This window comes from Macrosteles quadrilineatus, unplaced genomic scaffold (assembly GCF_028750875.1).
Source record: "Macrosteles quadrilineatus isolate MER2022 unplaced genomic scaffold, UCM_ALF_1.0 Scaffold_4__1_contigs__length_99947679, whole genome shotgun sequence".
Taxonomy (NCBI): domain Eukaryota; kingdom Metazoa; phylum Arthropoda; class Insecta; order Hemiptera; family Cicadellidae; genus Macrosteles; species Macrosteles quadrilineatus.
In genome coordinates this window covers 55,765,243-55,779,370 of record NW_026542597.1, presented here as the reverse complement: position 1 = coordinate 55,779,370, position 14,128 = coordinate 55,765,243, and the positions used below count along the sequence as shown (strand labels likewise).

Genomic DNA, 14,128 nt, shown 5'->3' with positions numbered 1-14,128 from the left:
ACCGAACGGGCCGGAGTTACTCAGGATGGAAGCTGGCTATAACTGAGGTGTAGAGGTGTCGGTTAACATGGACTCATGGGTTGGGGAAGTGGCGTGACCCGATCGTCCAATAGCATTCGTTTATTCAAATATTATTAACTGGTAGTGGGAAATACAAACGGTTACAGTTCAACGTACATATTTAGATATTGCCAACATAGCCTTGTAAATTATTAAATAGTAAAACCTGTTATATTACTTATATAAATATATTACATTCCTCCCCTTTAAATCTGACCATAAAATGTGACCAATCATTATTTTCAATTTCAGTATCAGTAAACAGATAGAATATAAATGCTGACAAACAAATACATAAATAAAACAACCTAACAACACACAAACACAACAACCGTTATATGACAACAAAACAAACTAATTATAAATCTATTCTCTCGACTGGTTTCCTAGCTCTCATGGGATAACGTCTCTGTGGTGTAGTGGACGGTGTTGTACAGGTGTACGGTGTACAGCTGGTGGTGAATTGCGATCAGCTGTTTGTGGAACCATAGAGCGCCGCGGAGTGGTGGGAGAGAGGGACGAGCGCGTACTATGTCCCGGAAGCTCGCGCGTCATAGGACTGACGTCACGCTCAGCTGGTGTACTCTGAACAGCTGGGCGCGCGATGACTGTAGTTGCCGCGGGCCTGTTGTCTGCACCTGATGTCAACACTGGGCCACTGTCGATAGCTATCAGCTGATCAATGTGTCTTTTCCACGTAACACCTGAACTTAGCTTAACTATATACATAGTTGGACTTATCTGCCTAACCACACATCCTTCAATCCACTTATCCTTAGATCTATAATCTCTAATCAATACATTTTGGTTTTCAAACAGATATCGAGTCTTACTACCCCTAGCATACATCTTTTGAGCTTGTTGTTGTCTATGTACAGTCTCAGACAAATTAGGTCTGAGTAGGTCTAATCGGGTTCTCAAAGGTCTGTTAAACATTAACATAGCAGGTGTCTCATTAGTGGTCATGTGCACAGAATTGCGATAGTCAAAAAGGATTCTACTTAAGGCTACAGAAGTATTTACATTTTCCCTAAATGCACATTTTAACTTTGACTTAGCATACTTAACAGAGTTCTCGGCCTGTCCGTTACTTTGAGCATGGTACGGAGCCGACGTTGTGTGCTTGATACCGTTATGTTTCAAGAATGAGGCAAACTCCATTGAACTGAATGGAGGACCGTTGTCACTATGGATTGACTCTGGCAAACCAAACCGTGCAAACAAATCACGAAGGTGATTTATAGTGTGATTGGCTGAAGTCGAACTAGTTTCAAAAACTTCCAGCCACTTTGAATGTGCGTCAACTACTATCAGATACAACTTTCCTTTGAATGGGCCTAAGTGATCTACATGTAACCTAGCCCATGGTCTACTCGGGTAATGCCAATGATGCAATTCGGCTTTACTAGGATTTGGTCTTTCAAGAAGACAGGACGAACAGCTGTTAGCAAGGTTCTCTATGTCTTTGTCTAGACTTGGATACCAAAAATAAGAACGCGCAACAGACTTCATTTTAGTTATGCCCAGATGAGACGCATGAAGTTCATTCAAAACATAACTTCTCAAACTTCTAGGAACAATTACCTTGTACCCCCACATCAAAACACATTGCTCGACAGCTAGTTCCTCCCTCCTCTGATAAAATGGGAACAATTCAAATTCCTCTTTAGGGACAAAATTTGGCCACCCAAACATGACATAGCCTAACACTCTCCGTAATAACGGGTCTTTTTGTGTTTCTACTCTAATTTGATCACATGTCACTGGTACTGAGCTCTCTTTAACAAAGTGTAAATAAGTACCTAACCACAACAATTCGGGTTCCTCGTCTACTGGGGACACTTTAAGCGGTAACCTAGACAACGCATCGGCGCTATTGTTGTCTGACCTAACATATTTTATGTCAAAATCATACCCTGACAGGAACAGGGCGTATCTCTGTAATCTACTGGCTGTGAACACAGGCAAGCCTTTCTTAGGTCCAAAAATACTAATAAGGGGTTTGTGGTCACTCTTAAGGGTAAAATGCTTCCCGTACAAATACTGGTGGAATTTCTTAACACCATAAACTACAGCTAATGCCTCCTTATCAATTTGTGAATAGTTTTGCTCTGCTTGGTTCAATGTACGTGATGCAAAACTTACTGGTTTTTCAGTACCATCTTTGTCTATTATACTAAGAATACAACCTAGACCATAGTTACTAGCATCTACTGTTAGTATTACTGGTGCTTGGGGGTCATAGTGTGCTAGCACAGGAGCCGTACACAATAGCTCTTTAACTTTCTTAAACGATTTCATACACTCGTTATCAAAACAAAATTCTACATCTTTCTTCAGAAGGTCATACAAAGGTCTTAAAACACCCGCAATATTGGGGACAAACTTAGAGTAATAGTTGACTAGACCCACAAATGATTTTACTTCTGTCACATTTCTCGGTACAGGGGCATCGACAATCGCTTTTATCTTGGCTTGCGAGGTGTGAAGCCCATGTTTGTCAATAGTAAACCCCAAAAACTCCAACTTTGATGCAAAAAATTTACACTTATCTTGTTTCACTGTGAAACCTACAGCCTTGAGGCGTGAACAAACTTCCCTTAGTCTACTTAAATGTACTTCGTCATTAGGTCCTGATACAATTATATCGTCCAAAAAACATTTCACACCTTGCAACCCTTGCAAAGCTTGTTCGATGACTCTTTGAAAGATACCTACTGCTGATGCTATGCCATAAGGCAATCTTTTGTACGCAAACAACCCCTTGTGTGTACTGATTGTACACAGCTTTTGTGATGACTCATCTAATCTTAACTGCATATAGGCTTGACTTAGATCGATCTTACTGAAAAATTCCCCTTTTTGTAGTTCTGTAAACAAATCTTCGACCCTAGGAATGGGGTACCTATCAATTTCTAATTGTGCGTTAACATGCCTAAAGTCCCCACAAATCCTAATGCTACCATCCTTTTTAGGAACTGGCACAATAGGCGATCCATACTCTGAACTGCAAACTGGGACTAAAATATCGGACTCCACCAAACGTTCTAGTTCTTTTTCTACCTTAGCCTTAAGGGTGTAGGGTAGTGATCTAGGTCGATGATATTTGGGAATGGCATTTTCTTTTACAACCAGCCTTGCGGGCTTACAATTGCACTGTCCCAATCGATCTGAGAAAACTTCCGGAAACTCATTTACTAGCTCCTTAACTAAACCTTCATGTTTACTCTTTGATTCAGTTTTAGCAACAAATAATTCCTCAATATTTTTGAAAGAAATTTCTACTCCTAACTCCTTTATCCAGTCTCGTCCCATAAGGGGATGAGCTCCGTCCTTAATTACGTACAAGTCTAAGGTCCTGCTTTTATCTCTGAACTGAACATTTACCTCTAGCTTACCCACAGGGTAAATTGGCACATTAGTGTACGAGCTTAACCTTATATCAGTAGGAAACAATTTCAAAGCACTCAAATTATCTTTGTAATAAGCCTCGCTTACTACAGTTACCGAAGCACCCGTGTCCACTTCAAAAGTTACTGATTTGTTCTCAAGAATAACCTCTGTTTTGAAAGGATCTACCTTAGTTATTTTACTGGACCCTTCACTAATTTCAAACAGATTACCTATACTCTCCTCAATATCATCATTTACGCTTACATCATCAGATACCTCATCTACATAGTTATGCTGCTTATTTCTATTATATCTAAAATCACTCTTATTACTACGGAACTGAAACTGACTTACTGTTTTGCTGAGATCGACATACTTTTGCTAAATGATTTTTCTTACCGCACTTGTGACATGTTGAACCCTTAAAACGGCAATTCCTGCCGATGTGACCGAAGTCACCACAACAAAAACACTGCCACTGCACTCTATTATTTGACGTTGACGCCGACGCCGCTGCAGACGATGTTGGCTGTTGCTGTTGTCTACCTCTTCCGGTGTTGTGATGCGCTGAACCTCGTGGGCGGGGTTGCTGACCTGATGGGCGTGGTGAAGCTGAAGCTGATGCCGCCGCCATGCGTTGGATCCTCCCGCTGTGACCATCGCTGCTTCCCGCCGAAAGTGACGCTGCGCTCTTCTCCGCCATCTCGAACTGTGACGTCATCTGCACTGCCTTCTCGAATGTTAAATTTGATTCCGATAAAAGTCTCTGCTTCATTGAATCACTTCTAATGCCGCTAACCAGGCGATCTCGTAGATAGTCATTTAAATTCGCGCCAAATTCGCAATGTGTCGACAAATGCTTTAATTGCGCGATATACTGTGAAACACTCTCGTTTTCTAACTGATTTCTCAAGCTGAATCTATATCGTTCCGCAATGAAAGATGGGGTCGGGTACAAATGGTCTTTAATTAATTTCACTAATTCAGCGTACGATTTACTAGACGGTTTGTCCGGTGTACACAAATCTCGCAAAAGTTTAAACGTCTTTACACCAACTACTGTGAGTAACGTACTAACCTTTTTCGTTTCACTGACCTCATTACAACTTAAAAATAGCTCGAAACGTTCAATATACGAGTCCCACGTTTCCTCGTGTTGGTCGAACTCCCCGACGCTTCCTATAATTCCCGCCATTTTATGTCCGAACTTAAATCCTTCACTAAATAGCTTCTCTATGTTCATTCCTTCCCCACACAAACTAACGAAAATCTTTTTATGGCGCTAAAACAAGCCATTTACACCACGCGTACAGTACCGGACGTAGACCGACGCTTCACTCCCGAACGTTAAAAACTGCTCCAATTGTCCTCGTCGCCACTGACGTGTCATCACCCTGACGTACCTTCGTTGACACGGTGCTATACTTTATACACTGTTACTAAGTCACTACGTCACCCTGACGTCTTACACTACGGAAATCGGGAAGTTAATAAGCACTACGGTTTAACACTGTAAAACTGCTAACGACCGAACGGGCCGGAGTTACTCAGGATGGAAGCTGGCTATAACTGAGGTGTAGAGGTGTCGGTTAACATGGACTCATGGGTTGGGGAAGTGGCGTGACCCGATCGTCCAATAGCATTCGTTTATTCAAATATTATTAACTGGTAGTGGGAAATACAAACGGTTACAGTTCAACGTACATATTTAGATATTGCCAACATAGCCTTGTAAATTATTAAATAGTAAAACCTGTTATATTACTTATATAAATATATTACAGTTGTGTTGTTGTAATGTTAGGTTTATGTAGTTGCAATTAATTTTACTTTTACCTAATGTGCGTGGAATAAAAGTAAAATCTTTGAAATAGTAGCTAAAATTGTAGCTATAGCTATGTTTCATTGTAGCTGTAGCTGTAACTAGCTACTTTTTTGGAACTGTAGCTGTTGATTTTTTGGAAATATAGCAGTAGTTGTTTCTAGCTACATTTTAAAAGTAGCTTCCCCAACACTGCCTCTAACTGTGTATACTAATGACATACCCCGTCCAGTATAGAAAGATCCCTGGCCAGTGTGTCCATGAAGGCCTCGGCGTTGCTAACAGCTGTTTCACAAGAGGTCATCAGCTGTTCAAGGTCCATCGTCTCCTTCTCAGTGAGAGCTTGGTAGTCCTCTCCCTCCCCTTCTATCCCTTCCTCCACTCCTATCAAATCAAGGAAAAGATAAAAATGAATCATGATTGTAGTTAAGTTAGGTTTGACAACATTCAGGATGAATCAAAAACACATGAAATAAGAAAGTTTATTTACGATAGTTATACTTTTTTAGGCAGTGCTTGGAGGTAGATGGTGCTTCAAAAAGCACAACTTTTTTGAAGATAAATGTAAATGATAATATTAACAACTATCAGATATACAAGTACCGGTATATATAATATACAAGTACTATTAAGTTGAAATTTTACAAGAATTGATAACAGAGAATTATTAGCACATCTGAAATATTATACTGAAATGAAAAGTCATGACATGACACTGTAATTCTTGACAAATGCACAATAAAGAATATAGAATTGTAAAGTAAGCCACTCAAAAATGATAAACACTAATTATAAAACATAACTTGAATAATGGGTTAAAATTTCTGATTACTTATTTTAATGACTGTACAACATTGATGATTCCATTTGATGATGTCATTGGAGTCGTGTTGTTCTGAGTCATTTGTGTGTGTCAGACATAATGCTTGAATGTTCAGAAGTATTTATTATTCTGTGATGTCTCTCAAAATTGCAAGGTTACTTCACAACAAGAAGAAAAGAAACAATACAGAAGGTAAGTTTACCTTGAGTTTGGAGGTCCATATAGTGCATGAATATTGAGAAACTACTTAATTGAGTAAGTAGGCATAGCACCTTGAAAACACATATGATAGATTGTTTCCGTTAATAAAATACTAACCTCCCAACGTAGTAGTTTGGGTTGTTACTTGGTTTGGACTCAGTTCTCCACTGATCCATTCTTTAGGTAAATTTCTAAACTCCGGTCTCTCCTTCAACGAGTAGTTTAAACATTGCTTGAAAAAAAGGAAATGTTGGTTACATTACAGTACAGAAACAAAACATCAAACACATAACACTATTGTAAACCACATGTTTGATTTAAACTAGATTTGATTGAATTTATCATAATAAAAAAAACAAACATATTTATCTATTGTCGGGATCACGTAAGTTTGTAGTTGGTGGCAGCCAATCACAAGACAAGGCTAGTGCGACGTTGCCACATCGCCCGTTGACAACACTAATTAAAATATACTAAGCAATATTTTCAGATTTGGTATTATTAGATTTGTAATAATAACATTGGTAACATTGCACGGTTCTCATTGGTTCATTCAAAACCATATGGTAAATAAGCTCCTCCCTCAACTGCAAACTTACGTGGTCCCGACAATAGTTGATATTATATTTATCACATTAGATTATAGATGTGCTGACACACATATTTTTCTCTATGCATGAACAAAAATATTGAAGGGTGAGAGTGAATGTATAAAATTATAGCTTACAGACTTAAAGCAGTTAGTTCTTTATCTAAAGTGCGGTCCACGAGAGTCTGCAATTTGCGGCAGCCAATACCAAGACTGAACTAGCACGATGTTGCAACATCACCCGTTCTCTACTTTTCGACACTAATAAAAATATGCTAAACAATATTTTCAAATCAGATGGTAGATTTGGCAACACTGCACTGTTCTCATTGGATTCTACGAAGTCACGTGGTAAACAGGCTCCTCCCTCAGCTGAAAACTCTCCAATTATTACGTGCCCAATGATTAAGGAGAGCTGGTTCCATTTTAAAATCATAAAAATTTGCTTTTAACTCTTTTCTCGCAATAGAATCCAATATAGAAATCCCTGCCCATAGATTGGCCAAAACACATAACTGCCATAAAATAAATTGCATACAGTTTTTTAATAAATTAGGTCTGGCAGCAAAACTGGTTCTCTTTTAATAGGTTTAAGTCAAAAATGTTTGAGTGGCTCATCAAAAATCCATATTATTATTGTATAACAGAATATTTACTTTCTAATGTTGACATTGATTTTTAATTTAGAACCCACTGCTGTATTTCTTATATTTTTTATAGTTTTAGTTTTGACTATGTCTATTCCTTGTAAAAGGTCAATGACAATAAAGTTCCTTCTTGATTCTTGGTTCTTGAATCGACAACTTTTGAATTACAAAGGGGGAACTAACCACTGACTGTGAATATTTTATCATAATCTTATTTATTACGGTACATAATACAAATTGTAAAACATTATACAGTGCAGTGAAATTTTTAAAATGCTTTATTTGCACTTGCAGCAGAAAGGATTTTGATGGCTACCAATTATTCCATGTTCAGATTATCCTTCGTGTACTAAGAAAGTTTGAGGATTTAACTGAAATATTTTTAAGACAACTGTATTTCACTCACATGATTAACGATGTTTTTATATTATTTTAAGAAATTTGTGAAAATGATATCATCTATTATCATATTTTAGTAAACAATTGTTCTCATCCTTCATTCCTTCATAACTATAATACCGGTACCGTACCTATTTCTTGGGCGCATTAGGTTAAAAAAACTTTAAGTTAAGTTTACCCAAAATGGGGTTAGCAGTTAAAGTTTAGAAGTGAAAAAAGTAAAAAAAATGTATAACGATATAAATAAATATTAATCTTAGAGACCAAGTCTTTGTTAAAAATCTATTTGTTCAATGTCTATCTATTTGTTGAGTCGGTGGCTCAGTTGGTAGCGTGACAGACTTCGGGCCGAAGGCAGCAATTTATCTTTGGTTCGGATCCTAGTCACTGCCGCAAACATTTTATCAGTTAGTTCACACACCTTTGTACTGTACCAGCTCACCCCTTGCTTTGCTGGATACGTTCCACGCACGGGTAGTTAGTCTATGTGGGTTAAAAGGGGCTGCCAACCTCTTAAAAAAAAAATTTTGGACTAGTCAAAAGCTACGAATAACCCTACTTTTAAAGGACTCTTTTACTTTTGTACTAACAAGATTCAAATATTTTGGATCCATTACCTTCCACAAAACAACGAGGAAGCATTGTCTTTCTTGTAAACTCATGGCGTACCATTTGTAAACTTTGTCAAAGTGCAGATCAAACTCATGCGTGTCCTGGAAACATACAATTTAAATGTCATGGTCTACAATCAATATTTGGATACTGTAGGCCTTTTTCAGTGTTAACAACAGAAACTGTGTTTTCCAAAAGAAGTCAGAAAGTTTGTAGCACTTATTTTAAGCCTTGTTAACATTGGAGTTGACAACAAAATGCTTGGGCCCTAATACTTTTGTTGGCAACAATTATTAATTTTTGTCCCCAAAAGTGTTAAACATGTCAATCTGGGACGGACAGAATCGGTTGTGGGGCATTTATTCAAATGCGGCGCAAATGTGAGGCAAGCTTCTAGCATCCTCAATGCTCTCTTGCGACATGCAAACAGTTTGACCACGTAATGTGCTGTCTAGTGTGCTTCCCTGGTGTCTTCACATCATGTTGTCTCGAGTGATTACTGTACTGTGTCTATTATAACTTTAGATCTACCGGTAGTGTGTTTTGTGATAGAATGTGAATTGTTGACATTCTAAATAATTAAAAAATCTTGTGTCCCACTTATTGCAAAGATCATCAAACAATGTAAAATACAGGCTTTTAACATGACGGACAGCGGGACAGCTAAGAAGGGGACTACACAAAACTTTCTCTTAGCACGACACCTTCTAGCATCCCGTATGCCAGCATCCTAGTACCTATAAAAATTGTAACCTAAGTTATATTATCCGTTGAAAATAAAAATAAACCTTACTGGAGAGGCTGTCTTGCCATCCACAAGGGCGAGACTGTTTAAACCCCAAGACCGCTTCTTCTTCATTACATTTTTGTCTGTCTTCTTTACCTGAAATCATAAAAAACTTACATTAAGTTTATTCTAAATATGAATTTTTTTAGGCTTTGGTGGAAGCTCTTGTATTCTTCATAAGCTCTTGTATTCTTTATTTAGTTGACAGATTATGTTATAAAATCACTGGAACCTTGCCTGTTTCCCCTTGTCTATATATATTGTTAGCAACTGCCTAGCTGACTTCACTTATGGCGCCTAATATAAGCCCATAACAATAATATACAAATATTGATAAAGAAGCTATCTTAGGCTATGTGGTAAAAGGTAAGTATAAATCACCTGATAAACATTGACCACAAGTGGAGTTTCCTTTGTCACTGACACACATAAGAAACTAGTTTTCTTCTTTTTGAAAGCTTTGCTGACATGTACGAATGCCAACAGCCTTTCATCACAGGGCTGAAACACCTCATGCTGTAACGCATGTCGGATGGCTGCCATTGGTTTAACTTAAATGTTCAGTTACACCAGTGCTGAAAAAACAGAGAAAATCTTATTTAATAAGTTATTTGGGAAAATCGTTGATTTGGAATAAGATAATGACATTCTTGAAAGCTATTTGTACGGACCTACACCTATTTTCCTCACAAGACGTTCTATGATAACCAAATGTGTCCAACTAGCCTAATCTCTATTTAACCAACAGCAAGCTTCCATTAGTACAATACTAAATTAATTAGGCTATGGTACAGTACAAATCATGGCACAGACTTCCCTATTCATATTTAGAAAAAGAAATAGCCTATACTAACTTACAGGAATCAAGAAAAAAGAATCCACCCATCCAATCAATTTCCACCTAAGCCAGGTACCATTTACTTTACTTTTCGTAAACCTATCCAACCAGTTCTATGTTACCACATAGGCCTACAGATTCACTCCTTGGGAGTTGTACCTGACCGAGACGGTTTTCAAACCCTCGACCTATGGTGCTGCTGTCTCCAGGTTAGGGAGCCGATGCCTAGGCTGTTGACTAAACTTAAAAGTTCTTGAAACAAAGGCTAAGAAGTTAAAAATTTGTTAACTTCTCCAAAAATTAGCCTAGAGGTAGAAACACTTGTTTAGGCTATAGTATTAGGTTATAGTACAGTAGCCTAATTAAATTGACACAATCTATCCGATAATGTCGGTCAAAGATGAAGACATCAAGTATGAAGTAGGCCTAGGCCTGTATAGTTTGGAAATTATACTAGGCTAAGGGTACACTTCCATATCTGTTGGCACACACAACCGAATGAGTAATATTGATTATTCGATTGTTTAATTCGATAGGTACTTATATTGTTTGGTTAGTTTAACCTTACCTAACTAACCAAACGATATATCGAACAATCGATATATCGATCGATATTTTCATTCGGTTGTTTGTGCCAACAGATATGGAAGTGTACCCTAGGCTAATTATAGTCTTACTAGGCGTAGGCATAGACCTGCATACTAATCGCTTACTGGATAGGCCTAAGGCCTAATAAATCTTTAAGACTAATTAATTTGTGCAAATTAACTGCCATCTTACTTACAGGAGCCAAAATAAGCCCAGGATTTTGGTTGTTTTTATCAAGGAAGCCCTAGAATATAGTCGAATTAGGGTTTAAATAAATTACCCTAGCAGAATCAGAATATGTACATTGTCAAGATTATCATAAAACTCCTTCAACATCTTTAAGAAATCAAAATTATATTGATTCAATGCTAGTTGAAAACTTATATAAAACACAACACAAACTAAATAACCAATTAGTTATCCTTAGCCAAGTAGAAGGTTTTGTTTTGAGTTGACTATTTTTTTGACAACTAGGCCCTAGGTGGAGGCAGAACAGATTACAGAACTGACACTTCAAAACATCAGTTGTAAGCAAAAGGCAAAAGCAAGCAAACAGCAAACAAATACAGTACAGAAACAGGGGTCTGACTTAGGGGAGGTACGAATGAGGCATTTAGTTCAAAATTCCTCCGTGAACAGCGCTGTAGAAGAGAGCACTTTGGCAATGAAGGTTTACTAATCGCAAAAATAGTTCTGTTCATAAAATAAAATTATAAATGTCTCAAATTCAATTTTATTATTTTTTAAATATAAAATTAAACTATCATAACCTAACCGAACTAACCAAACTTGCTGATAAAGAAATATTATAACAAAAGTTTAGTAATCGGAAAAATAATTCTGTTTATTAAATAAAACTAGAATTTGCTCAATTAAAATTTTATAATGACTTAATAATAAAATTAAACTGTAAAAACCGAACCAAACCAACCAAACTTGCTGATAATAAAAAATCTTGGACAAAAAGTTAATGCTACCAGCAGGATTCGAACCCGGGACCTACAGAATATCAGCCCGGCACGCTAACCATTAGACCACCGAGGCCGTTGGCTACCGACCGTTTTGTTACGGTAATGTCGTTCCCTCAGCTAATAAGAAGCCCACAGCTGTCATCGTAGCCTCTTCTATACCTCCCCTGAGTAATTACCCAGAAGCTGACACTGAGACACTCACACTAGACGACCTTCTCACCGCAGTATTTCACCCAACGATATACAACACTCCTGGATTGCGCCCGACTGTGCAGTAGCGGGCTCGGTTTTCGGTCCGGCTTCCCCCACCACTGCATGGCAATAGCGCTGTCGCGACGGCCGTCTGCCGCCCTGCGTCTGTGCACTCGCATCTTGTTTACCCACAACGATGTACATACGTTCTTGCGATGGTTATTTCATGTGCTGCATACAACTGCACAAACAGAGCGAAGCCGGGGAGTGGAGTTTCTTTTCACAGGTGAGTATTTTATAGTATGTTTTACCCAAAGAACTGACGTTATAAGGTTGGTAGGCTCAAAATCGCTTAACATCGCACTTTTTGCAATAGGTATGTCTAGGTTTTATGTTTTCCTTAGTTAAGGACTCCCACACCTTTTATTTTATTTTTTTACAGATTCCCTCATTCAAAGCCCGACTTGCTAAAGAAATGGGTTTTATCAATGAAGAGGAAAAATTTTACTCCCTCAAGATACAGCTATATTTGCAGTAAACATTTCACTGCAGACAGCTACCAAATAAGACCTAATGCGAATTACCCTCTATTAAAAGACGATGCGGTTCCTACAATATTTGAGTTCCCAGATCATTTGGCTAAATCTCCGCCAAAAAAAAGAAGAACTATCGTTAAACACGGAGACATACAACAAGATAATCCTCTACAAACCCAAACTCCATCAACAGATTTCGACAACCTTTGTTCCAAAAAGACTATCACAGCTTCGCCGACAAAAATAAAACTGCGGCGTGACGTAAAGATTCTCAAACAACGTTTAAAAAGGCGTGATGACAAAATAAAATCCATGAAACATTTAATTTACACGTTGAAGGAAAAATTAAATGCTCCAGAAAATCTTATTGCACTCTTAGAAAATAACTTTTCGGGGTTTCCACTGCAAATGTTGCTGAATAATATAGAAAATAAAGGTAAAAGTAAAAATAATTTCAGATTTAGTGAGCAAATGAAAGAATTTGCTTTAACTTTGTATTTTTACTCACCAAAAAGTTATAAGTATTTAAGAAGCCTTAATGTAACTCTGCCAAACCCGTCAACACTGAGAAAGTGGATATCTAAATTCCACTGTTCTCCTGGATTTTTAGAAGAAGTGTTTTTGTACTTTAAAAACAATGTTAACGATAAGAAATATTTGAAAGATGTTAGCCTAACATTTGATGCGATGAGCATTAGAAAACAAGTAATTTATGACCATAAGAAAGGAAAAAATATTGGTTACGTTGATTTAGGTGGACTTAAGACTGATAATCACGAAGAATTAGCGACGGAAGCACTGGTATTTCAAGTAGTTTCTTTAAGTACTAGGTTTAAGTGTGTAGTTGGGTATTTCTTTATCAACAAAATCTCAGCTGTAACTTTATCGCAGTTAGTGAAAATGTGTATATTGAAGTTGAAGGAAGTTGGTGTAACTGTTCACAATGTTACCTTTGATGGTACCAGTACTAATGTTAGTGCTATGGCTAAGTTAGGGTGTAAATTTCCTGATAAACCAAATTTTAAACTTAATGGTATTGACCACAACATAACGGCAATGTTAGATCCCCCACACATGCTCAAACTTGGTCGTAATACCCTAGCAGACATGCGAATTATTGAATCAAGTGAGGGTATTATAGACTATTCTTATATTGAAAAGTTAAACAAGCTGCAAAAAGAGCAAGGGTTAAAATTAGCAAATAAGCTATCTGACAAACATGTGTTTTACAAAAATCGTAAAATGAATGTTCGGTTAGCGGCTCAGACGTTAAGTAGCAGTGTGGCTCGAGCTTTAGAATATTTACATTTTAATGGTAATCCAGATTTTGCTGGTTGCATGCCCACTGTAACATATATTAAAACTATTGATACACTTTTTGATTATTTAAACAGTAGGGACCCTTATGGGAGGGATTTCAAAGGACCGGTCAAGTTAAAAAATGTGGCTAGGGATGAGAAAATGTTAAAAGAAGCTGAACTTTACTTATCTAACTTAAAAATAGATGGTGTTGAAATCCTTAAACATGCTAGGAAAACATTTGCACTAGGCTTTTTAAGTGATATTAAAGCCGTACGAATGTTAAGAGAAAGACTATTAGGTAATGAAATCTTAAAGTATTTGCTAACATATAAATGTTCGCAAGATCATTTGGAACTTTTTTTCTCTTG

The 14,128-nt window shown here is 37.4% G+C and overlaps 1 protein-coding gene across 1 annotated transcript in view; it reads right to left on the bottom strand.

Annotated features, from left to right (window-relative positions):
- LOC128991868 (exocyst complex component 1) overlaps window positions 1-11,214 on the bottom strand; it is a 51,443-nt gene extending 40,229 nt beyond the window's left edge. The window contains exons 1-6 of the mRNA XM_054415110.1: window positions 10,956-11,214; window positions 9,715-9,908; window positions 9,340-9,429; window positions 8,552-8,647; window positions 6,417-6,531; window positions 5,499-5,659 (exon numbers count right to left, since the gene is read on the bottom strand). Of these exons, the coding sequence (XP_054271085.1) occupies window positions 5,499-5,659; window positions 6,417-6,531; window positions 8,552-8,647; window positions 9,340-9,429; window positions 9,715-9,876 (624 nt within the window). The 5' untranslated portion in view covers window positions 9,877-9,908; window positions 10,956-11,214. The remainder of the gene's footprint in view (window positions 1-5,498; window positions 5,660-6,416; window positions 6,532-8,551; window positions 8,648-9,339; window positions 9,430-9,714; window positions 9,909-10,955) is intronic.
- Between the last annotated feature and the right edge of the window lie 2,914 nt (window positions 11,215-14,128).